This window comes from Poecile atricapillus, chromosome 2 (genome assembly GCF_030490865.1).
Source record: "Poecile atricapillus isolate bPoeAtr1 chromosome 2, bPoeAtr1.hap1, whole genome shotgun sequence".
NCBI lineage: Eukaryota > Metazoa > Chordata > Aves > Passeriformes > Paridae > Poecile > Poecile atricapillus.
In genome coordinates, this window is record NC_081250.1 from 142281094 (window position 1) to 142306221 (window position 25128).

General features: G+C 41.7%; 2 protein-coding genes across 3 annotated transcripts in view; one reads left to right on the forward strand and one right to left on the reverse strand.

Annotated features, from left to right (window-relative positions):
- FER1L6 (fer-1 like family member 6) overlaps positions 1–3094 on the forward strand; it is a 66314-nt gene extending 63220 nt beyond the window's left edge. Inside the window, exon 41 of the mRNA XM_058833748.1 lies at positions 1860–3094. Within this exon, the coding sequence (XP_058689731.1) occupies positions 1860–2046 (187 nt within the window). The 3' untranslated portion in view covers positions 2047–3094. The remainder of the gene's footprint in view (positions 1–1859) is intronic.
- Positions 1–25128, reverse strand: part of TMEM65 (transmembrane protein 65) — a 154515-nt gene that overhangs the window by 21401 nt on the left and 107986 nt on the right. The window contains exon 8 of one of the 2 annotated variants that reach the window (XM_058833754.1): positions 8133–8198. The exons of the other annotated variant lie outside the window; for it this stretch is intronic. Within the exon in view, the coding sequence (XP_058689737.1) occupies positions 8148–8198 (51 nt within the window). The 3' untranslated portion in view covers positions 8133–8147. Of the gene's footprint in view, positions 1–8132; positions 8199–25128 lie in introns of those variants that run through there. 2 annotated transcript variants of the gene reach the window in all.

Genomic DNA, 25128 nt, shown 5'->3' on the forward strand with positions numbered 1-25128 from the left:
TGCAGACACCACAGTCCAGGAGCGAGATGTGTGGGAGTGATGTTTTTCTTTAACACAAACTGCAGCTTCTTCTTCCCCCTCTCTTGCTCTCAAAGCCAGCCTTAAAGGTGCAGAACTTAATATATAACATAAACCAGACGACTGGGGATACCAGTATCATAAAGTCACCCCAGGACATACACCCAGAGAAGCAGAGAAATTTTTAGATTGTTTTGTGATATTATTCTTTTTAATTAAGAAACAAAATAATTTCAAAACAAAAAATTATTTACTAGGAGCTATAGACAGTAGAAGACTCCTTAATGTACCAGAGCAAAGGTGGACAAAGATTAAATGTCTGTGAAGTACAGAGAGAAACATGCAAACAAAGAATAAGGCTCAATGAGTGTAATTTCCGGCTGGCCAAAGCACTATGAGGTTATTCATCTCTTCAGTTCTGCTGATCAAGACATGATGCCTTTCCGGATGCAGTCTATTGTAATAAATACACCGCTATAACTGATAATGAGTTCTATTGCCTATGTTGCAAAGGAAACAAATTAAATAAGCAACAGTCTGGCTTTTTTTTTTTTTTTTTGCCCCAGCCCTTAAAGGTTATGAAAAGTCCTCAGCAGTTGGTACATGCAGACTAAGGGTCTTGCTACTCAAGTAGTTGTAATCTTCAGGGTGTCCAGTTTCTTAATAATTCCTTTTAACCTGGAGGGCTAATTTGATGATGTATTTCTGAATCATTTCTTCCTCAATAAAAAGCCCAGTGTTTCATTAAGAGATATTCAGTTGGCCTTTTACATTTACAGACTTTCTGTCACATCAGCATTCACTTCCACTGGCTGAATGCTGAGTTCACCAGATAACTAAACAATGTTTAAATTCCTGGAACACCTTTCTGGACTGAGACATGGCCACAGCTTTTTGTGACCCTCAGCTAATTTCATTCTCCTCATTGCTGCGCCACCTGCACAATTACAGTGACATTGGACAAGAAAGACAACCTGCCCCAGTTCTGCAGGTGTTAATGTTGCCCAACACCACTGCATTCATCCCACTGGGAAAGCTGTCTTGGTAAGGCTGGTGGAGCAGCAGCAGAGTGCCCTCCCAGTCTGGGGGTGATGCCAGAGGAGGGACCAGGCCTACATTTTTCCTAAACAGAACATTGTTTCCCTCTCTTTATGCAGTCAGCTGTCTTGTACAGTGTGAAGAAACTTCTGGGTATGGAGGAGAACACAACATGAGGCAACATGGGAAAAACTTGGATTGTGGGTTGCAGATATTTTCACTGGAAGAGGGTGGTTCTTCTTTATTTACACAGACAAACCATCTGGGTTGCATTTAATCATCTCCTGTTTTCATGAGGCCTGTTTTAAATTTCCTTCTGCAAATACACCATTTTGGGCCACATGCCCAACCTGAGCTGCTTCTGATTATTATGGCACCGTGACTATCACTGTTCAATCAGACTTTTTGTAGTGGCTCATTACCACTATTGTGATGCTAAATTCCTTGAAATTATTAGAAAACTTTTGTACTCAAGTTCATGATGAATGCATTTCTTCTTTAGGGTTTATCATTATCTTGTTTTCAATTTTAAAATTGGAAGTATTATAATTGAAGTATTTATGATGTGTGAGTTGGAATTTCATTACAAGTTGTGTGTGGAGCTTGGTTCAGGAATGGGTGGAAGAAAAGGAACCCAACAGCTTGTGGACATTCCCTCTAATCACTGTAGTGGGTTCCAAGGAGTTAAAGGTCCTTTTTAGTCTCAAATACATCTTTTGCAGTGGGATTTTGCAGTGGGATAATTTTAGAAAGAGATGGATCTGCCTTAACAAAAGATTTTCTTTTTCTTTCTTCCCCTTTAGCCGACCAGACACGTCCTTCTCTTGGTTTGTAAACCCTTTCAAGTGTTTGTATCACCTGATCTGGAGGAACTACAAGAAGTACATCATCATTGGCATAATTCTGCTTATTCTGGTTATCTTCCTAGTTCTCTTTATCTACACACTGCCAGGTGCAATCAGTGAAAGGATAGTTACAGGAAAAGGGTAGATCATGTCTCTCAGTCAATCAAAAAGGAAACTTCTGCTAAAAATAAGTCAGGCAAAAAGAATTCATTAACCTGAAATACTTCTCATTCCTTGTAAAAAGAAAAGTAACAATTCACATCAGAAATTGGAGCTCTCAGAATATTTTCAGAATATTGGAATGTCTTCTTTGAATGCTCATTCAGACCTATCCTTAATGTGCATTATCATTTATATACATTAATGTACATTAATGATATATATTAATGATGTGTATCATTACTGCTGCAGCTTTATTGACATTATTATTGAAGTGTTGTTATGCATCTAAAACTGAATTTAAGAGTAAATTCTTCAATGCCATGCAGAAATTAATTCCTCAGTCAAGTATTTATTATTACAGATGAATGATTAAATATTAAGGTCAAAATAAACACGAAGATAAATGTATAGTACATTATTTGCATAGTTGTATAAGTAATTCTTTTAATTGTTTTTCAATAACCTTATACTGGCATGATTATTTTTACATAAAAGGTATTATTAAAAGAACTCTAAGGTTAAGTTGTCTCATTTGGTGTCATGTAGAATTTATCCTGCACCTCTCAGTAAAAATGCTGTGCTCTACAAAAACGTCTCACACACTCATAAATGAGCAAAATGCCAAGGACAGGGATGTAGTAGCAGAGATTGAAATAACTTTTTCCAGCTGCAATTTGAAAGTGCTGGTGGTCTCTGGAGGGGAGGGATCAGGAAGATGAAGACATCCATGAGCATTGTGGAAACTGATGATTCTTATAGGGAACAGGGAAAATCCTGCTGCTTGAAAAGCAAAGGCAAAGAGCAATGGAAAAGACAAGGGCTGCAGAATGGAACAAACCATGGAGTATTAAAGAAAACAAGGAATAAAACCTTACACAGTTATCAATGTGAAAATCCTACTTAAGAATACATAAAATGTGTCATGCACAAGGCAAGGCTTGATAATTCAGTGACTCCACCTGGCCTTCAGATGAGTGCTTATGAATTTGAAATAGCCATCCAAATCTCCTCCAGTGTCACCCACAGTTAGACCTGTTGTAAAGACAACCTTTGTGAAAATGCTTTTCACCACACACCCCTCACACAAAGTGTGAGCACCCTTTGCACATTTCAAAGTATCAAAACGCAAGACAAAGAGATTCTATAAATGCTGATAATTCTGCCAAGCTCAGGGTGCAGGAACAGAAAAGCAGGCACCTTGATAATTCTCAGAAGCCACTTCTAAGGGAAGTTTGTTTGGTACTGCTTGTACCTGGCCTGCTAAGGCTGTGCAATGAGCCTTTGTGCTTTCTGGCCTACAACACAGGTATTAGTCTGGAAAATGAATATCAGTCAAACTTCCACAGACAAGACACCTCACTTCTGAAAAGCATTTTAGAGGCTTCATTTGGAAGGGACAACTTGCTCTAAAAGTGCCTCTTCCCCATTCCATTGATGACAGAGGCAGATGGCTTTAGCCATCTGACAAGCTGAAAGCATCCCATCCCCATTCCATCCAGCAGATCATGACTCCATTTTCTTCTAAATTTCATTTTCTAAGTATACAATAAATATAACTAAATTATTCGGATATGTGAGTGACTTTATTACAACTAGACTTGTGGCAAAGGACCACAGTGGACAAGTTTTTCTGTTCTTTTTTCCTTTAGAAGTTATTACTTTGACCAAGAAATTAAAACACAATTACATGGTTATATCTGTCCCAGTTGAATGTAGCGAGATAGTGATGTGGAAAGGTGCTGATCACCCTTGAGTACCTCTTCATCTCACATCCCTCTGCACCAGCCCATTGTCTGGTGCAGTCTCTGCTCACACATCGTGTGTGACATACCCCTCTGAAAACATATTTCCCAGTTTTGTGCTATTTTGCAACTGACTCTGTACAAAACAGAAAAGCAAATTTTCTCTTAATATGTTTCATCATACCATGAATTTTGGAAATGAAATTTAAAAGCTCCAGTGAGACCAGATAATGCACTATTCTAGTGCAAAAGATGAGAGCTAAATATTTATGACTGGAGTATGTTGAGACAGCCAAAAAGGCAATGAATCTGAATTTTTTCCATTGTGTCAGGTCAGAGGTCCTGATGCTGCATGGCAGCTGTTGTGTTCATCTGTCCTTACTCTGCTTGTTTGTTCTTGCTGCCTTGGACCGTGTCAGGCACTGGACTGTGGTCTGCTCTGTCCTGATTCTTGCAGAATATTCTGTGCCTTGCTCCCAGTCTGCAAACTGCACTGGACCCAGCAGATCGGTCTCATAGTGACTAATGACTATGTTAAAATTACTTTTATATTTGGAAGAAAGAAAGCCCTTGACAAAGTGATATAAGGATTTGCTTTCTTCACGTATTAGTCACAGAAAGGTTTTTGGTTACCAGGCAGAGCTCCTCATTGCTCTGTGTGCCAGCTCTAAAGGGATTTTTATCATCTTGGCTGAATAGCCTGCCTGCCATCAGCTCCAAAGTTCGGAGCACTGTCTCCTTCCAGACTAATTTATACTTTTTTTATCAGCTATTTGTGGCTGGGGAAGAGCTCAACCCAAGATCTGGTTCCAGCCTACCAGATATTTTGTATTTGACAGCCACCTCTTCTTTCTATTTTCTAATTAATCTCTTTCTCAATAGCAAACCAATAAATTTTCATGTATTTTCAATGGAGAAAGGATAATTTATAAAACTCTTCCAGACAGCTTCTCTTTTAAGCCCTTCTGTAAGCAGCTATGAAGACTAATCAGAGCTACACTGATTAGCAGAAACTGTGTCTGCTTCCTGGATGCCTCTGCCTTGGCTGCAGGACTCCACATCAGGAACAGAGGCCGCCTTCTTTAGGAAGAAGTCAGAAAGATTTATGGATGTTCCTTCCCTCCCTCTGACTGGAGAGTGGCCCTGGCTGAACTCTCTGATGGCACTGACAGTTCATTACTACCTAATTCCAACACGCTGCTCTTCCAGAGTCACCTGCCCACCACAGCTCAGAACTTTTTTCATATGGCAGCTCCTCTAAAGGGCTGTGCTTGGCCCACCAGCACAAGAAAACGCTGCTCCCAGCAGTGCCTCCTCCTTTTGCTGGAGCTCTTTTCCCAGCAGCTGGCTCCCAGCTGGAAAGCTGCAAGTGCACTGCAGGCAGCTGCTGCCTCAGAAATTGGAGTGAAGGGGAGACTGACAGAGGGGAGGGAAATCACCTCCAATTTACATGTCCATGTGCATCCTGCATTTTCCCTCCCCATTGAGGTGCTGAAAACATGGCAGACTTGTAGGTGATATTAACAGGTTAAGACTTCTTTCCCAAATGTCTTTTAAGACAGGCACATACAGAAATTTTGTATCCACTAGTGGGCAAAACTGAGAATTACTAAAAATTAGGAAATACTGTAAGATATATATAACAAAATATAACAAATACAGACCAGAAACCTGTCAGATGTCAACACTTCGAGGTGGGATGGTCAAGCAGTATAGTTATACTGTCACCACCTTCTTCCGGTGGGTTCTTTTACTTTTAGTTCTTTGTAATTCTCTGAAGTTCTCATTCATTGAGGGTCTCTGTGTGCCCTCAATCCCTGAACTAGAGCAATCAGCTACCCTGAGACACCACACCTCAGAGGCATCCTTCACCCACATTTCTATCTCCAGCCTAAGTGGCTACAGCTGGTCCTGCAGCCTCGTTTGGAAGCCCTGCCTCTCCACTCTTCATCCCAGATCGAGGCATCTTGCACCCATGAGCAGCAAGCCCCTGCTAGGCCAAGGGACATATTTCAGGCACAAGAAAGTCCAGGTAGGTTTGTCATACCCAAAGCATACTGGCACACACTGTTTAGCTTTGCACTGCTACTTAAATGCCAGATTTTAGAAAAATATTAGGAAAAGAGCCAAATACAAAGGCTGATACAGCACAAGAGACAAGGATTTATTTGTTTGTTAACTAATTTGTTAGTGATGTTTCTTTTTCCTGACAGATAAGCAATACTGTAAGTAATAAGTAATACAAATAAGCAAACTCCAGAAACCAGCACACAGTCCTAATACACTGACAAAGCACTGGCCTGTCAATATGACCATACTGCAAATAAACGTTGGCTGCATTTAGCACTTGTGATGAACTTTTAATTAGCCATAGCAATAAAACCTCACCAAAGCACTTAACAAAACAGTTTTCAAAAGCTTCTTGACGCTATCATTATGCTCTTGGTGTGTGAGTACATTCACCCAAGAGAGCAGCTTTGCCTTCGACCGACAGCTCTCTGGGGCTGGTACCCACCATGCAGATGGATGCACAGCCTGTGCAAAAGTGCTACACTACAGCAGCTTCAAAGGCTGTTTCAGTGTGTGGTACACAACTGTGATGAATACAGGACAGAAAAGTCAATATGGTAAGAGTGATAATAAGAGCAATCCTTTAGGAAGATTGGTTCTGCTCAGTTAGTGCATTTCTTCCCCTTCATTATCTTCATTTGGAGATGGATTGCAGTCCCAAGCTCTACTTTGACTGAATGCTGATGGTATGCAGCTCACACAGATATTCCACCAGCACTTATGACCATAAAGTGGATTCATTCATGGCTCTGGAAACTGGATTTTGATGTACCATGGCCAGGTCTTCCTGTTCTTGGCACAAGGAGCTGAATAGCCATTTGTGAGGAGCACTTAAGGATTGGGTATTTAAAATGTGACAATACAGAGGATGGGTTTCAAAGCCAGGCATTCTGATTTTCCCTCCCAGGGCCATGATAGAACCCTAAGAAAGTTGAATATCTGCCTTAACCAGTGCTGTCTGTGTGATCCTAAGTCAGTATCTGTCACTGGTGACAGATATGCCCTTTAAGGACACGCCCACCACAGACTTTTGTAGTGTGCAGTCAACACATGTGCTGTAAAAATAGTTGTTGGAGTTTTGAACAGGAAAGACTTTTCAGCCTTGAAGGTGAAGCTGGGATGTTTTGTTGGCATATTTGTTTCTTTTTTTGTAACATCTATGATGGATAGATGGTCAGGTCATTTTTAGTTTGTAAAACCAAAGGTTGTGAGGCAGATAAAAAGGGAAAGTTTGGGAAGAACTGTATTTGTAGTTCAAATCCTATTACAGTTCTCTAAAATTCAAGTGACTTTAGAGCCCATACACACCCTCAGGTCAAGAGCCAAAACATCTTTATTTCCAAAAACCTCACTTTCCCACACAATAGCTCTAGTTTGGGAGCTGAAATTTTATAGATCAGCTTTAGTGGTTCTATTTCCATTTAGTGGTTTGAGAAGTCAGCTGGATTTATGGAAAGAGAAACAGAAACTGATGAGAACTTGGTTTTAATGTCTCTGGCTGGACTGTGAGCTATCAAAGTCATCTGCCCACCCAGCAGCAGCGAGTTCTTCCATCAATCTTTGGGAGCCTGCATCATAAACACTCCAGAGTGTGAGATCTTGCATAGCTGAACTCCCCACTGCCAAAGCCTTTTATTACTACATTGGGCAAATTATCTCCTAGCAGATGTTAGGTTGTTTGAGGTGGTCTTCCCATTGGAGCCAAAGAGGACCTCTTGCCCCTGTGGTCACTGGGGGGCTGATTTAATTCCCTGTAGCATCTCAGTCTATGTCAGACCCCAGGTAGTCCATTGCTTATGCCATACACAAAACCTTTTTAGGCACAGAATAAAAGAGATCTGATAAATGCCTGAAAGGTTGTTCCACTTGGTTACTATTCAGATATGCTAATTTATTCATGGGAAGAAAATGATCTTGCTGCACACAAAACTAAACCCTGGTTGCTGCAATCACTTACATTTCATTAGCTTCACAAAAAAGTGACAGGTTTGACTTTGAATTTACTCCCATTCTTTTTGCTATCCTGCAAGGAAGTTCCTCATGAGTCCCCATGAGCATCCTGAGGGGTCCCAGACAGCTTTGGGGACTGACACCTTGTGAGAGAAATATCAGTTCTCTGTTTGAGTCCAGTCTTATAATGGCTGCAATATTTAAGAAGCCCTGCTGATCACACCTCGCTTTGTTAATTGAACCCATCCAATGGGGCTGAAGGACAAGCAGAGCAAGTGATATGAATCCTACCTGTTAATTACCTTTGGGTGGCTCCTTGCCTTCAGACCTCTCCTCTGCATCCTTCAAGGGCACAAAGTCTTTCTTGCAGTCCCTGATCACAAGACAAGGTTTCCAAATCAGCTCTCACCCACTACTAAAATTAAACACTCACTATTGCCAAGTAGCCTTCTAAAAGTCCTGTTTCTTCTCCCCTGTGCCACCTGTTCCCACTACTGCAAGAGCAGATAAGTCATTCCCTCTTCAGAAGAAAGCAACCTCTTGGGTTCTTCTTCCATTTTAAATACTGATGGAACAAGCTCTCCTTCCACAAGCAATGAAAAGCAGACACACACCTGGTTTATCTGTGCTCATCATTGCTTCCTGTGAGGCCAAGTACCCACAGCATGTTAATTAATTAATGAGCCTGTATTTTTTACTTTCTTCAGGTATTGGCTGTAAATTAAAATATAAAATTGGGTGGTTCACATCTCTGCAGTCCTAGGGACTGGAAAACTTGTCTGCTCGGGAAAAAGTGAAATTTAGTTTCAGAAAATTCATTTTATGAGCAGGTTTGGCAGCACAAATCAGGCCCAGACTTGGAACCCAGCTCCTGTGCATTCCAACCCACAGCAGAAGCATAAAGGAGGAACCAGCTCCAGATTTCACAGGTGATCTTTCTACCTCCAGGTTTCAGAACAGCTTGATCCTGACAGGAGCAGGCTTATCAAGTGGAGCAGGCTGCCCTGTGGGATGTGTGGTTGAGGGCAGACTCTGATGATGCCGAGGCTCCTCAGCATTGATCAGGGTCAGTGTCAGACAGCAACAGCTCAGTCCTACATGACCTGGTCTCATCTCAGCTCCATGGATCTGTAGGCAGTTCAGTATATTTAACAAGTTTTTCAAAGGCTATATTTGATTCAAAACCACTGGCAGTCTCTCTTGTAACTGAATTAAATAAATGATGATCCCTGTATCAGAAAAACACGCAGTATGGGGTTTTTTAGTGCTTTTGAGAGAGCAAGGCAAACTTGTCAACAAAAGATGTTCTTTTAACCTGGGGCAGCTGGCAAGTACTTCATATGGGACAGCTCTTTGATTGTACTGCTTATAATTAAATTAACTCAAAGCTTTTACCAGGCTTTGATTTATGAATGTGCATGACTGTGATCTCCTTCTTTTTAATCCATCAAAATACCTGTCATCGCAGGGCAATAAAGTCTTTTGTTCAAGAATCCTTGTGAGTTGGTTTTACTTTACATACTTCACTGAAAAGGGGCATGTCTGCATTTGCAAGGCATCTGCTGTGTGCAGCTGGAGTGCATCCTGCTCACATCTTGCAAAGCCCTGATGATGAGACCCACAATGAGAGAAGAGCCCCTGAAACACTGGGATGCCATAGTATTCATGCTCAATTAACTCATTAGCAGACAATATGGTTTGTGTGGTCAATCATCCCTGGCACATCTTAAATATTAAACTGAAATGACTCTGTGTCAAAGCATCACACAGGAAAGCAGTACTGCACTTGTTGAACACAGTGGGAATTGTGTTTCTGGTGTGTGAGGCTTGAGATTGCTGGACTTCAAACATTCAGCAGACTGAGTGTAACTTTGCTGCAGAAAGCTTTGGAAAAAATCTTCTGATGGCTCTCATCAAATATATGGGCTTATCATAGTTTTGTGTGTTAGAGGAAACAGAACACACAGTAAGGAGAGAGCCACTGTGATCAAATGCTGCACTATAAAAAAGCTGTAAGTAGCTTCAGTATTTCACATTTTCAGACTTTTGTAGTGTAGGACTCAACATGAGGGCTGGGGAAAAAAAAGCCCACAAAAAATCCACTCTGGAAAAAAAAACCAAAACCTTCTCTAAACTCCTGCAGTGTGACTACAGCCCTGGAGATCCGAGACCCATCAGGCTCTCTCAGGGTGCAATTCTAAAGCAGTGGGTGGCTTGGGGACATGAAGGCAGGGCACCCATGAGATGCCCCATTTGCACAGGTAGGGTGGGGCAGGCACTGGAGGCAGAGCAGAGCAGCAGAGGCAGCTGCCTGTGCTCACCCCACCATCCCTCCCGCTACACCTGATGCAAGGACCTCACCAGCCCATCCTCACCAGATCTGCAGATGCTTATTCAAGCCTGGATATGAGCTCTGGCTGCAAATGACACCTTATGCAACATATTGAGATGGGGCAGGAGATGCCACAAAGCTTTTTTAGCAGTCAGTGGCTGCAGAATTGAACCCTCCTAGTCAAGAACATTTCAATGCTGGAAGAAGGAACAAACAGTACACAGCAGAGCAATTCAGAGTGAGAGGAGAGAGAGTCCTGAGTTCAGATTGTGCAGCAGCACTGACCCAGAACAAGCTATTTCAACAAACCTATCAATCAAACCTTCATGGTTATGAGATAGGAATATAGGTGCAGCTAGATCCAAGTTTAGTCCCAGACTCAGTCAACCATTTATATCTAGAGGGTTACATAAGCACAATCAATTCTTTATATCCCTTAGGTAAGATTTCAAAGTTTAGCATTCAAGCACCTGTCAGCTTCAAGGAGTAACCTTGAGAAGCATCCCTACACAAGAGGAGATGGTGCCATGCAGCCTGCTGCCCTGCAGAAGAATTCAATGGACCCTGGGCTGCCTGCTATTTATGGAGTAGGGTCATTGACTTAGACATATTTACACACCCGCTCTATTTTGGGTTGGCACATGCTCAACTAGTCATTAGCTGTTGAACAAGATTTATAGCCCTTAATTATTTTGTTGTTCTATGTGAGGCAGACGTGGCCTTCATGACCACCACCAGTGGCTATTGCATAAGCAGGAAAAGAGGAGAGGGAAGCACACCTTCAATAAAAGAAAAATTAAAAAAAAAATAAATTAAGGAAAAAGTTTGGTCTCTGGTAGTGACCAGGGTAATGAAAAACCTTTCAGCTGCTTCCTCTGTACCCCACAGCACAATAAATAAATAGATATTGACTTCCCAGCGGGCTCTCTTTGAGAGGTGTGTGGGCAGGTGTGGGAATGAGCAGTTTGCACAACTCCAACCTCTGCATTAGTGATACAGCTCAGTCTCTGTAGAGAGATAAAGCTTCCCATGGTGTAGGTACAATAAATGCATCTTACAAGGTGTGATCATCAGAATTCAAAAGGAAGCCTCAGCCTAAGAAGACTCTAGAACTGAGGGGCTGCCTAGGAGGACAAGAGAGCTCCTGATACATTTGCACACTATCTCTCCAAGACCGAGTTTCAGAGCCTGGCTTTTGTTTGTGTATTTCACAATATAACAACAATCTGAGCCACCAATGCTGCCTTCCTGCCACAGGGAAGAATCAGCAAGCAGAATTCAAATGCAGCTGGAAAAGAGGCCCATCACATAAAAAGAGCGAGAGAGAGTTCAGCCACAGCCACCACAGGAGGGATGGAAGGTGTTTGGTCAGGGCTAAGATCTCAGAGTTCAGACCCTTTAGCGCTCAACACTGAATAGCAGCACTCAGGAAGAGGAGTGTCAGTGCCTGAACTCCTTTCCACTCAGAGCCTCAGGGCATCTCAGCAACTACCAGGCAGGAATGTTTCTGCACAGGTAGGATCTGAGATTGGGTTCATTTAACTAAGTTTGGGTTAATTTATTCTGTCTTTCTCTTCTATAATCTTTTTCCCTACTTCAAGTGCAGCTACCTTAATTTGGCTTGGCTGAACTAAACCTGTCATGCTCCCATCTCTGCCTTGCCTTGTGAGAAGTCTTGGGAAAGTGAGAAGCCTGTGCATCAGGGGAGTTAGAGATGTGCACAGGCAGTACCACTGGGACCTGCCACCCAGGACACTGTGCCTCCTGCAGAGCTTCAGAGACAGCTCACTGAGCAGCTTTTCCCAGTGCCAGCTCCCAGACAGAAGTCCCTTTCCAGCACCTGGGGGACAGCTTCCAGCTCCAGCACCCTCCTGTCATTGTCTGCTCTTGGCACGTGCCTCCCTTGTCCAAGGGAATGAAAAGTTTGATGCAAGGCAGTCTTCAAAACACTTGTGTCTTTCCTCCTACAGGATTTCTTTTCTATTTTGATTGTGCCAGATCACTGCCCAGGCCCAGCGGGTATCTCTCTCTCTCTCCTCACATGGTCTACACTCTCTCATCTCAGCCAATGTTTGGGCATGACCTATCTGAGATAACATGAAGAAAGTAGGAATTATCTCACCTATTTGACCAAGAAAAAATACCATTATCCTGATATCATCACAGCACTTTTCCATCAATCTCTTTTGGACAATATCAGATATCTGTTTCTTTCTCTTCAAATGGTGATGTCATTGTCACATTTTCACAGCTGTTCTGATACAGATATTTCTTGCATTCCTGTCAGGGGTTCAGGGCATTGCTGTGCTTCTACAGCAGGAAATTTGTTGCAGAGACTTCAGAGGTTGAGTAGACTCTTCCAATCTGCTAATTACTATTATTAAAGCTAACTAGCTGAAGAATTAAATTGTGGTGCAAATAGGTGTATGAAAAAAAGCCCATTTCATCATGGGACCAGCCCAGAATCTGGATGCTGGTTCCATGAATAGCAGCAGGGAGCAGATCCTGCTCAGAAAGGCTGACAGGGTGTGAATGCCCCCTCCCCTCAGGCAGGTGAAGGTGCAGAAGCTTCTACAGCTCTCTGGCAATAGGAACAGCTGGTTTAGTGATCATGGCAGACTGGCATCAAAGAGATGGCAAAGGTTTGTGCTTCATCTCAGTTTCCAAATTCAACAAGAGTGTTTGAAGTATGTTTGAAGTAAGCAGAGGTAAGGGCCTGAGATAGGTTCTATACCAATTATTGGAGATGTAGCCACACTCACATCGCTTTTTCACTTAGTTTACAAGGGAAGAAAAGCCACATGTGAATCTTTAAAGATCTTCTGAGCCTTTCACATACTGTTAAAGGTATCAATAGAAGGAACTTCTTCAGCACCTGCTCAAACATCACTTACTTGAAGAGCTATTAGGGCCTGAGCTCAATTCCCTGAAAGCAGTGTCTTTTGTTTGATAACCACAAAATAAAGATTCTGTTAGGCATGTTCTGAAGTTTGTTTTTGTTTTTTTTAAAGTTGCTCCCCCAGTTTGGATTGGATGACTGGGAAGAGCAAAGACTGCAGTTTTCCCAAATCAAATTCTTCCAGTCCATCTTAGCAATGGAGCCAAGAGAAGTGGTAGAACATAAAATTTTGTTGAAACTTGGGCTAAAAGTTTCACTAAAGCTCAGGCCCAGGGAGATTTCCCAGGATGGAAAATTTTATCTCAAACAGTTACAACTGAGCAAACTTACAAGTGCTTATAAAGCAAAATTTGGGTTTAGAAGGATTCTATCTTCAGAGCAGATGAATAGGTAGTAGAACATCTGTTGTTCTCATAGAAAGTATTTTCTGCTTTTCAATATGTAATTTCTTTCCTGTTTCCTTGATTGCTTCTTATCCTACCCATCCTGGGATGGAAGTGGGTATTACTGTTTGCTCCCTCATAGAAACCTGGCATATTTCAAGACCTTTTTATTGTTTCTGAGTCATTGACTCTGAATGTATCCAAATGCATCAGCTGAGACCTCATTCCTGCTGAACAGGGCAGCAGGGTAACCTCAGGGGCCATGTAGTCTAACTGCAAAAGTCACCTTAATAATTATTCTGGTGTGACCTGCTGAGCTGTATTGCTTGGGGAAAGGTGAGGGAGTCGGGCAGATCCAGGCACTTGCTCTGTTGTCCCTGTTTCTTAGACAAGTACTGCAGCCAGCCACGGAGAAGGAGCAAAATGGTCAAAGAAGTCAGTTTATTTTCTCCATTGTTAATCCCAGTGGATCTATAAGGCTGTTCTTAAAGCTGTCCAGTTGAAATGTACTTTGGGAGTGCAGAATATACTGAAGGGTGGAAGATATCGTATCAGGACACTTTTACACATCTTTTACTCTTTTACCTATCATTATTACCTAAATGCAGAGTGACATTATGGATTATTATAAGGAGAATCTCAGAAGAGGAGATAGTAAGGAAAAAACTCCACCCAGAGAGAACTTCAAAGACCAAGAAAGGGGTAGATGTGATTTATTTGCAGGTCATCTAATTCTATGACTTATCCTGACCTCAGGGCAGATAGCAATTATTAATTGAACTTTGTAGATCAGACAAAAAATGTACCACGTTACAGTATCCCCCAATGGCTGTCTCCAGTGCAAACTCAGCCTCCCACTTCTGTTGGTGGTGGATTACTTGTGACAGGCTGGGCAGAAGATTGATTATCATTATAAACTATTTCATGACCCCTCTTCTGGTGCAATAAAAGGAAGTGATTCAGCTATGCAGAGAGTGGTGAATGAAAAGAAATGAAGGACTTAATTAAATGCAGTTCTGCAGCAAAAGTGGATGGTGAAAGATTTTTGAGTCCATTTAAAATTTACTCAGTTCTTTTCATTTCTATTAAAGTCAGTAAAATGGTACCAGCATTCCACTGTGAGAGGTTGCACCTTGGCTAACCACAGCCAGTGAAGCTTTTTTGAATTGTTTTTGTTTTCATGTATTTTTTGATTTAATAAGATTAATATTTTCCCACATTTTCTCCAGAGTGCTATGGGTTTTTATCTATGTCAATGCAGCATGAAAATATTCCAAGGCTGGAACAGAGGAAATATGTAAGAGAAACTGGTTTCTACTACTGTAAGAAATTAATATACTGGTTGTGAAATTAATGTTACGTTTTCTAGAGGGAAATTGTAAGTGGATATTAGAAGGATATAGCTACATATTAATTCACATTTAAAGAATTATCCACAAAGGATTTTTAAGAAAAAAGTGTGATATTGCATTAAGCAAGCCCTGGGAGTGACCCACCACAGAACAGTCTCAAGAGATTGCTGACTGAAGTCCATGAAGGGAACCGGTGGCACACATTATCCCAGAACTAGGACTCGAGCACTGGTCCCATCTCTCCAACTCCAGTCCTGAGCTCAACACCTCAGCTCTCAGTGTGATGCATAAATCATATTCCACAAATGGTACAGGTGTAAATAAGAATGGTGCCCTTTTCTCAGGCTCTATTTGGAGAAATGCTCAGCTCTAGAGCTAACCTCTTCCCTCCTTCCTCTTCCCCCCTTGCTCCTCTTACAGCCCATTTTATGGAGCTTCAGTGCTGATATCTTTGTGCCCCTGTCCTGTGAGATTGTGAGAAAAGAGGAGGCTGCGGTTCTTCCCTGCAGGTGTGCACTGAGGGGCCACCCCTCTGAGCCAGCCCACAGCTCAGCCAAACTGTGCTTCAGACTGAGTCGTACAGCACCCGCTGCCCACAGCATCATAAAGCAGCAGGAAAGAACAAAATGAATCCCTCATGTATCACCATGGACAAAAGAGCTCAGAATTTTCCAGCGCTGAAGATTTAGGAGGGACAGAATGCCAGAAAAGCCTCCCTCACAGCACCAAGTTTCTTATATCTAATTTCAGTGAGCAATATCTGGCATTCCTTGAGAGGCCAAAATTTGAGAAATTTACTTTTTATTCTGAGTTTGCAGCATTGCAGTCTTTGGCAAGAAAATTCAGCTATTAAAAATATCAACCTCTTTTTTTTTTTTTTTTTTTCTCCTTCTTTTCCCTTGCTTTTAGGATAGGAGGAAGAAAATCAGCAAAAGTTCAAAAGTTTAGGTGAAGAGCAATGAAATGTTCAAAAAGGGAGCAGAGAAAAAAGGTCGATTATCCCAGGAAAAAGAGAAAGTTATACATCTGGTTTGTAGGTTTGGGTTTTTAACTTTCCACTCTGTTTCTTTTCAGAACATCAAGTAGGTTTCTTCTATCCTTACTGCATTTTCAAACTTCTCAGCAGCTTCAGACAGTCTCCTGATTTGGGTACTTTTATCTTGGAAGGCTCCTCTGGAAGTCATCTAGTCCAGCTTCCTGCTCAGAGCATGGATATCTTCAAAGTTAGATCAGGATTCTCAGCACCTTGCATAGCTGATTTTTGGAACTCTCCAAGGACAGAGATTTTCCATCTTTGTGGGCACCTACTCCTGTGCTGACTGACCAACATGCCCACACCAGCACAGGACATCCCTGTTCTCCTTCATATTCTCATCATGCCCATTTTTAAATGATTACAGGCCTATATATATAAAATGAGACAGCATTGCATACTCCATCATAATTCTTTTGGGAAATTAGGGACAATTCAGCTGCTGCTGAAGTCAGCACATCTCCCCAGAGACTCCTCAGCAAGATTCAACACAGTACTCAGAACTTTAAGGCATGTCCATCTTTTCAGAAAGCTGTTTCTGAAAATACCCAGTACAGTTATTTCAGCTATTTCCAGGCTCATGCTCAGTCTTTCCTTCCACATTTGGCCAGCAGGTAAGGTCTAGAGAAGTCATCTCTCTGGATGACAAAGGATTAAATCAATCAGCTAGCTAGCTGACCTTTAGACAACAAGGAAAGCCTGAACTCTAAAACTGCTTGTTCTGCTTGTGTTTTTATGAAGAGCAAGCATGATCCTGTAATACAGCTGAGTCAGTTCATGAGCAATGTGAGATGAGAGATCAATCAGATCTGAGCTACTCCTGCTAAGAGAGGCTTATGTGCCTTGTAACATAATGTTGGTCCACTCAAATACTCAGCATGTGGATTTCAGACTTGGCTGAACAGAAGACATAAAAATCCTTTTTCTCTGGGCTTTGTACTTCCTCTCAATGTTTTTTTATGTTGTGTTTTTGCCTGTATATTTGTTTGTTTTCACATTCAGATATAAATTTATGTATGAGTTCATCTGAAGAATATGAGATTGGAATAGCCAGAAGTTGTGCTTACACAATTAACAGATTTCAAACCCAGCATGGCCCAGGGGGAGCTGATCCTGTGCTGCACAGAGAATCACAAGATTGATACAAAACCCAAACACAATCCTTCTTTACACTTCAGTTTACTGTTTTAGGGTTTTTTTGACCTGGCCTGCAAAGCTGGCATCTCTGTAAGACTTGACAAGAGGAAAACTGAATTGATGAAGAAGCCATCTGTCCTTTACCTTCCTCTCATGACATATATGCTAATAAGTATCTTTATTTCCAAATACAGTATTTGCTTCCCAATATGGGCTCATTTTTCCTGCTTATGTCAGAGCTTTTAATCTCAATAATTAATTTAACCAAATGGATATGATTCTTTAAACACACCCCTCCTCCCACTCCATTAAAATTAAATCTAAGATTTAGGGTTTCTTGAATCAGGAAAAAATAATAATATTTTATCTTCCTGTTTCCTCTACTTAAATCAAAATGACCCTTTAAGGCATTGATATATGGTTTCTGTGGTACTACAGCTATCACAAGGGACTCAAATGGGATTTGAGAGTAACTGCTTCAAGATGTATATCCCAGTGTCTGTACAGGCAAAGACAGAATGACTGTAATTTCTCCCAGCCAAAGACAGCTGGCTGTGCTGAGACAAGGTGTCTCACAATCTTACGAGACTCTTTTTACACTGTTTACTCTGGAGATATGGCTTGAGTCTTCTCTTCTGGAAGATTAATGAGTGAGAAGTGATTTGTTTTATGTTTATCATGCAAGATTGTAAAACTGAACATAAAGTGAAAAGGAATGACATTTTCTTACTACTTAGAGATCTTGCCTCTGCAAAATTCCAGTCCTACAAATGCTGTTTTCCAAAACATTCTGGTCAAGCAGCTAAAAATGAATAAATTTGATAATCTGTGGTAATTCAGAACAGGGCATTTTTTACCTGGGATTGTGGGCAATGGCCCACACTTGGAAAAAACTGTGTCTCTTGAGATATGTACACTGGAATGTGATGGGTAGGAGCTTTCAGAAGATACAACACTCTACAAAGTAGTTTCCTTTTCACTTGTTCTGTTTTCCTGTTTATTCACCTTAATCAAGGCTAACTGGTTCTAAAGCTCTCTGAGTGATATCAAGACAAAAACCCAGACCTTTCATCCTGTTTTCTCTTTTACACAAGTTATGGCTGGCAAATGTCCTTTGTAGTCAACTACCTTGGGGAACTTTTCAATCACAAAGTTTGCCAAAGACATTAGATAAGACATAGAAGCTACACCCCACTCCAAACAACATCAGTTTCATCCATACCTTGGAGCTGTGTCTGAGCATGACATTTATCACAGGACAGCAGGTAATCTCGATAGTGTATCAAAAGTAATGCCAGAGAATGCTGGCATTTATCACAATGAAGAAAATGCAACTCACTGCACATCAGTTTCTAAAACATCGACATCTGCTGCCAAGCTTGTCATCACTGCATTACCTTTGTGATCAATAAGGAGGAATGGGCGCTGTTCATCTCATCTACCCCAGGCATGACCAACCAGTCTACTTCTGCCTGCTAACTGGAAAGGGAAGCTAAGGTGTCTAGCTCAAATGGAGATATCTAAAGCAGTGATTATCCTGCTGTTGAGACTCTTAGTGTAGCCTCACCCTGAGCACAAGGTGCAGTTCTTGGCCCCAACAATTAAGAAGGAAGTGAAACTCCTTGAGCATGTTCAGAGAAGGTCAACAAAGCTGGCAAAAAGCCTCAAGCCCGTTAGTCTTCAAGAGGTGTTTGGATAATGCCCTTAACAAAATGTTTTAACTTGGTCAGCCCTGGGATTCATTAGCTAGTTGGACTAGATGATGTTTGTAGGTCCCTTCCAACCAAAATATTCTGTTCCATTCTGATCTGTTCTGTGCTATTCAGTTCCTGTCCCATCCAGTGTCTAAAGACTGGCACAGATACTCCCTCACAGTCCTTGATTTGCCCTTCTGCCTCAGAGACCTCTGCCAAAGAAAAATGAGATGCCAACTTACAGACTTCACTGAAGTGTTTTGAGAAGCACAAAAAAACAGATAAAAGGAGTTACTGTTATTCATTTCACTTACAGGTGTCACAATGACATTTTTCTCCCCTGAGGACTGAACATAGAGTAAAAAGACTGAGAAAGAAAGTAAGGGAAGAGGAGCAGAGGTCAAAGATCTTTTGCCAATAAAATCCCTCTGCAGGATGGTGCGGGAGGAAGGTGCCAGTCAAGCCTTGTCCTGAATAGAGCTTACCCTGACATGCAGCTGTTTCTCACAGAGGAAATATTAGAAGGCCAGGACAGAGGTGAAGTGAGGTAATGGCTGAACAGTCCCCATGGGACTGTTGCTTGGCAGTGCTCTGTTTTAGGTAAGACCCAGAAGATACTGAAGAATTTCTTGTTCTAGTGCCCACAATATAAAACCCCCTGTGAGAGACTGAAATGTTATGGTAATTGGCTTAAACATTGTTAAAGAAGCTGCAACCACCAAAGCCCACTCCCCACTCAGATAGGCCTGCTGATTGGAACTGGACTGTGAGTCAAGCCCCCCCAGGTCTGAGGAGAAGAATGCATCCACAAGGAAAGCCAAACCCAGCAGCTGTCCTGACAATCAGCCCTGGCTGGGTTCTGGGTGGGAGGGACCACAGCCCATAAACTCATTTGCTGATTTCAGGTTTGCACACACTCCCCCCAAGCACAGAGGGAGGAGTTTTTTGGTGTGTGTTTTTTGGTGTGGTGTGTGAACCTCTGGTCAGAGGGAGTGAACACCCATCCTGCCTTACACAAGCTGTCTCCAGTGTAAAACGCCCCACCATGGGAAGGCCACATACACACCAGACATTTATGTGAGAGGCAGCTGAGGAGGTGTCATAAACCACCAGAGACACCCAAAGCACCCCCAGACTCATTCCTGAGGCCTCGCACCAGAGGGCTGCATGTGATGCCAAATGATGCAACAGATCCAGTCTGTTACAAGAGACTGTTCCAAACTTCCCCCAACAAGGTGAGGTACCTGGGTATTCCCATCCAGTCTGAACATACACTAATCCATTGAACTCTGTGTTTAGCAGGACACCCAGCACTGAGACCAGAAAAGGATCAAGAGGATGCTGTTGGGATGTAGGGAGGGGTGATATTTTCTAATTAATCTATCTCTCTGTCACTGTCTTTCTCTTTCTCCCACTGCCTTTTTCTATATTTTTCTCTCTCACACAATTACTGTTAAATACAATTCATACTGTTGACTTTGACATATGGTCTCATTTGCACCTTCATCAGGGCAGAGGCATATCTCTAACAATTTTAATAACTGTATCTTAGCACCCCTCCCTTCTGCATACTGAGTATGGAAATATATGCACACATATTGCTTTCTCTAACAGATGCACTGAGAAAAATCCCTTTGTATCCTGTCTTGCACTTTTGAGGCTTCATATTCATATTTTCTATGAGTTGGAGAAAATCTCTTCAAAACCATTTAATCAAATATGTCTCATTATAAGCTGCATTGGTTTGCACCAGAGGTGTAGCTAATATTTCCTGCCTTTGCCACAGAAAAGGCAGTAGCAAGAGCAAAGACACTTCTTTACCATAAGAGGAAACACAAGGAAAGTGTTATTCCCCCTGAAAGGGCACACAAGGTCATTATTGGCATTGCAACATGACATTTTTAAGACTGATCATCTCTTTTTAGTTGCACAAACACAGAAGGTAGCATCATAGATTATGTCTAGAAGTCATTTGCCTGATAGACACTGCAATAGCAAATGAACTTGAACTTTCTTTGAAATTGGAAAGGTAATCACAATATATATGCTACTGTTTATACCACCTACCCATGGGCTATCTGGGGAAAAGCCATTTGAGCAAAATTGGAAAATGCTGCAGAACAGCATGCTGACAAAATAATCTCTCTTAAGCCAGTATCCTGCCAAGTGATTTTAGTGAAGATATTTAGATCTGAATAAAGAGACAGACTTCATGTAGCTGTGGCTGAAAATATCATGACTAAAATTTTTACTTTGAAAAATATTTGTTTTACAGAATTCAAACTTCTCTCTTAATTCCTTATCACATGGCCACAGGTGAAAATGCCTGTACTGGTATAAGATTTCACATTTTGTGGTTGGTTTGGGTTTTTTCAGTTTGGAATACAAGGTCAGAAATGCTAGAGCTTCCCAATGGTGGAAACTGCCATTTCTAAGGAACTCAAAGGATGGAAATTAATTGGAAATGTCCTGCCCAGACTCTGATTTCAGGCCTACAGTATGCCTTTCATACCCCCCTTGAACAGGTATAAATTTGCAACACTAACACATTTTGTGGAAAAATAAATAACAGAAATGGCAAAAAGTTTCAGGAGAAAGACAGAGAGAGCAGGGTAGATCTACAGAAGAAACCAAGTAGAAATTAGTCACCTACATACCAGAGTATATCAGGGTGTGCAGCTGAAAACCAAAGGATTTGGGGGGAATTTATCTGTGCCTCAGAACTTTGTAGGCTCATATACTGCTGTCAATACCTTTTTCAGTGGAACAGGAAAAGACTAGACTGCTCATCCTCCTGGAGATACACTGCAAAGTACAGCTCTGGCAGTCCCTACTGCTGTTTGGGGAGTGACATGTGGAGTGCCCAGGTATCCCTCAAAATACAAAGATACAAAAATAGTCCAGAAAAGAGACCTGGTTCAGGCAGTGCTGCCCCAAAGGCATGGACCATAATCCTCCCATTGCTAGCTCAAACAGATCAGTGAGGCTGCCCTAGATGACTGTAAAACATTGCAGGTTAAATAAACCAGCATATCCACATGGGGCATGAGATTATAGCTACTGGGCAGTGCTGGTCTACACAGGTCAAGGTCTCTTAGGATAAACTACTCCTTTCCATGTGACCAGATGTGCAGAACAGTATGTCAGAGACATTCACCTGGCTTTTCATAATAGTGGTTACAACTGTCCATTATGTCACTCAATGTCTAAAACACTGTATAAATCATATTTAAAACTGCCTACTTTTCTTTCCATTGGCAGTGTCAGGAGCTCAGATAGAGAAACAAGCACTATTGTCATCCAAACTTAGGAATTATGTATCTTTCCCTGTACAGCAGAGGTACTTTTGACACAAGAAAACCCCTATGTCCACTATTTTTAAAATTAATTATCTGCAAAACATGTACTTTGACAATATGTTTATTGGTTGGTACGTAGCATCTAAACAATGAAATTGCTTTGTTCTTGCAGTGTATGGAGCTTTATTTGGTTACACTGACAGTAAATTCCTGCACAGAGTGTATCAAGGCTGTTTGCTAAGATCCCCTGGGAATTACTGATAGATTGCTCTGGCTGTTGTATGTCTGCTTCTGCCTGTTCCCATTTCTGACATAATCTGGTTACTTTAGGAATAGATCCCTTCCTTCCTTCCTTCCTTGCCAGAGGCAACTGTTTCCACATGCTAGCAGGGATGAGGATGAGTGTTTCAGAGCCCTGGAGAAACTAAAAAAACTTTGACACAGGCAGTAAATTACATTTTACATTTGGAAGACTATCTGGCCTCTAAGTGACCTTGCAAACTGTGGGAGCAAAGAGAACATCAATACACTAACTGGAAAAGAGACAATAGTTCATATTGCACATTATCTTAATTTTTCCATTAAAAGCAGTGCTCAGTGGGAAGGCAAGAGATTTCCATGAGCTTTTCTTGCTTCTCCTCAATCTCAAGAAAGAGAAAGGTTGGATGAAAATGGAAATTTTCCTTCACCTTATCATTTCAAACAAAAATCTGCTGCAGCCACCTGCTTGTCTCCAGGACTTTCTGTTTTGCCTGACAACTTCTATTTTTAAGCTGGCTGAATTCCTCCCTGTAAGGAATTGCCACAGCCACTGATACCCCTTCCAGTCACACCTCCCAGTTCTACCCTGCTCTGGACTGTGGATTACGTTTCCTCATACATTGTGGTCTTGTTGCTATTTTATATCTGTTTCTCTGGCTCTTCCACAGCACATGCTGTGCGGAACTGACATAAAAGAACAAAATCCAGAAATATGTCCCAATTCGTTTTGCCTTCCTCCAGGCTACAGAACACACTGGATTTTTCTGCTTCCTATTTTCTTTCCACTTCCTACCACTGTTCTTATTTTAAACATTATCTTCACATTTGATTACTGTAGTTTGTAATTACGCTTGACTTAATAGTGGAAAAAAACACAGCTGTTCAGTGTGTTAGCTTGAAAATGCTGGTAACTTTCACAGTGATTTATACCTCCAGCCATACTCCCCTAATACGCTGGAAAAAGGTCATTTGAGTATTATTGCTCATTCATTCACATGACCCTAGGCCCTGTGTGGCACATGTGTGATCCAGAATCTCATGGTCCTGTGTGCTAACCATGAAAGTATTTTTAGCACAAGTCAACAACTGATTTGTTTCTCCTCTGAAATTTTTTTAGTAATGTGCTTTTTCTCAATTATTATGCATGTTTTCTCTGTGTGAGTGAGGGTTCAGTCAGGATCAGACTGAGTATTCAGCCAGGACAGGACACCATGCTCTGCTGCAGACCTCCTCATACAGCACACAAAATGTGGAGCCTAATGGGATTTCAAGTGCTGTGTATAATTGCAGTGTGCATAACTCTTACAAAACACTACCTCCCTTCTTTGTTTAAGATATTTTAGACCTGGTTTTAATGTAATTCCTTTCTAATGCATCCCATACGTTCACACATTTGTGGTCCACTTTTCAGAATCAAGAGCCCCTGCCACTGAATTTTCCTATGATTCTACAAGTGTGGTGAGAAACAATAGCTTTGGGAATCCAGGTGAAACTCTGCAGGTAGATAGGTCAGGACCAAAACCTCAGCTCTGAGCACAGGCATGAGAGAGCCTACATGTGGTCTGTGTGCAGTGTCATTTGCATCCAGGCGGTAAATTCATACCAGCAGGGATTTTGTTTAGTTTTATGTTGTTGGGTTTGGGGTTGTTTCACTCAGTGTTTAGCAGAGCCTAATTCCAGTGTTCAAAACAATAATAAATGTTAAAAGGAAATTTGTCACATGAGTTCAGGTCAAGCCAAGCCCTAATCCATCATTTCCCCAAAGTCTATGATTTCCATATCTTTAATCATCTATCTGGCTACATGCTTACCTATATTCTAATTAAAGAACAAAAGAAGGAACTTAATGTTCACTACAGCATTCAAATTCTTTTCAGTCTCTCATTACTGTTCAGTCTTTGCTTAAAGGAAAATTTGCTCTACCCTACTTTTGTTTAGTCTTTTTTAGGCAATTATAAGGGCAAAAGAGATCCTTTATCATAAAATGTGTCCTGCACAATTCATTAGATGCAGAAGCATGTCACCCTATGAAAAAGGAAGAATACACCTAAAGATAGGAATTTGATTCATAATAGTATTTTCTGTCCTGATTCAACACTGAGACCATAGAGTCATTGAGGTTGGAAAAGACCTTTAAGATTATCAGCTCCAAACACTAGCCTAACACTGTCACGCTCACCACTAAACCATATTCCCAAATGCTGCATCCACATGTTTTTTTAACAATTCAAGAGATGGTGACTCAGCCACCTCCCTGGGCAGCCTGTTCCAGTGCTTGACAACCCTTTCAGTGAAGAAATTTTTCCTAATAGCCAATCTAAAACTCCCCTGGCACAACTTGTGGCCATTTCCTCTAGTCTTGTCACTTCTTACCTGGGAGAAGAGCCTCCTTTCAGGTACTTGAAGAGATCGATAAAGTCTCTTCTGAGCCTCCTTTCTCAAGGCTAAATAACCCCAGATCCCTCAACTGTTTCTAATCAAACTTCCCCAAACCCTTCCCCGTCTCTGTTGCCCTCTTTGGGCATGCTCCAGCACCTCAATGTCTTCCTTATAGTGAGGTGCCCAGAACTGAAGGCAGAATCTGAGGTGTCACCTCATCAGTGCCAAGGACAGGGGACAGTCACTGCCTTGGTCCTGCTGGCCACATTTACTGATATAGGCCAGGTGCCACTGGCGTTCTGGGCCACCTGGGCACAGGCTGGCTCATATTCAGCTGGCTGTCAGTGTCCCCAGAATGCACATGGCCTGGTCCCACACTTCTGCAGGGTCCAGTTGCTGTGCAGGTCCACAACCACCCTGAAACACCAGGTAATTTTAGTACCAAATCACTCTGTTTGCAACAGTCAAATGACAGACTAATCTCCAGTGCTCAGTGCATGGGCAATGCTCAGAGTCCAGGAGCACGGCACAGAG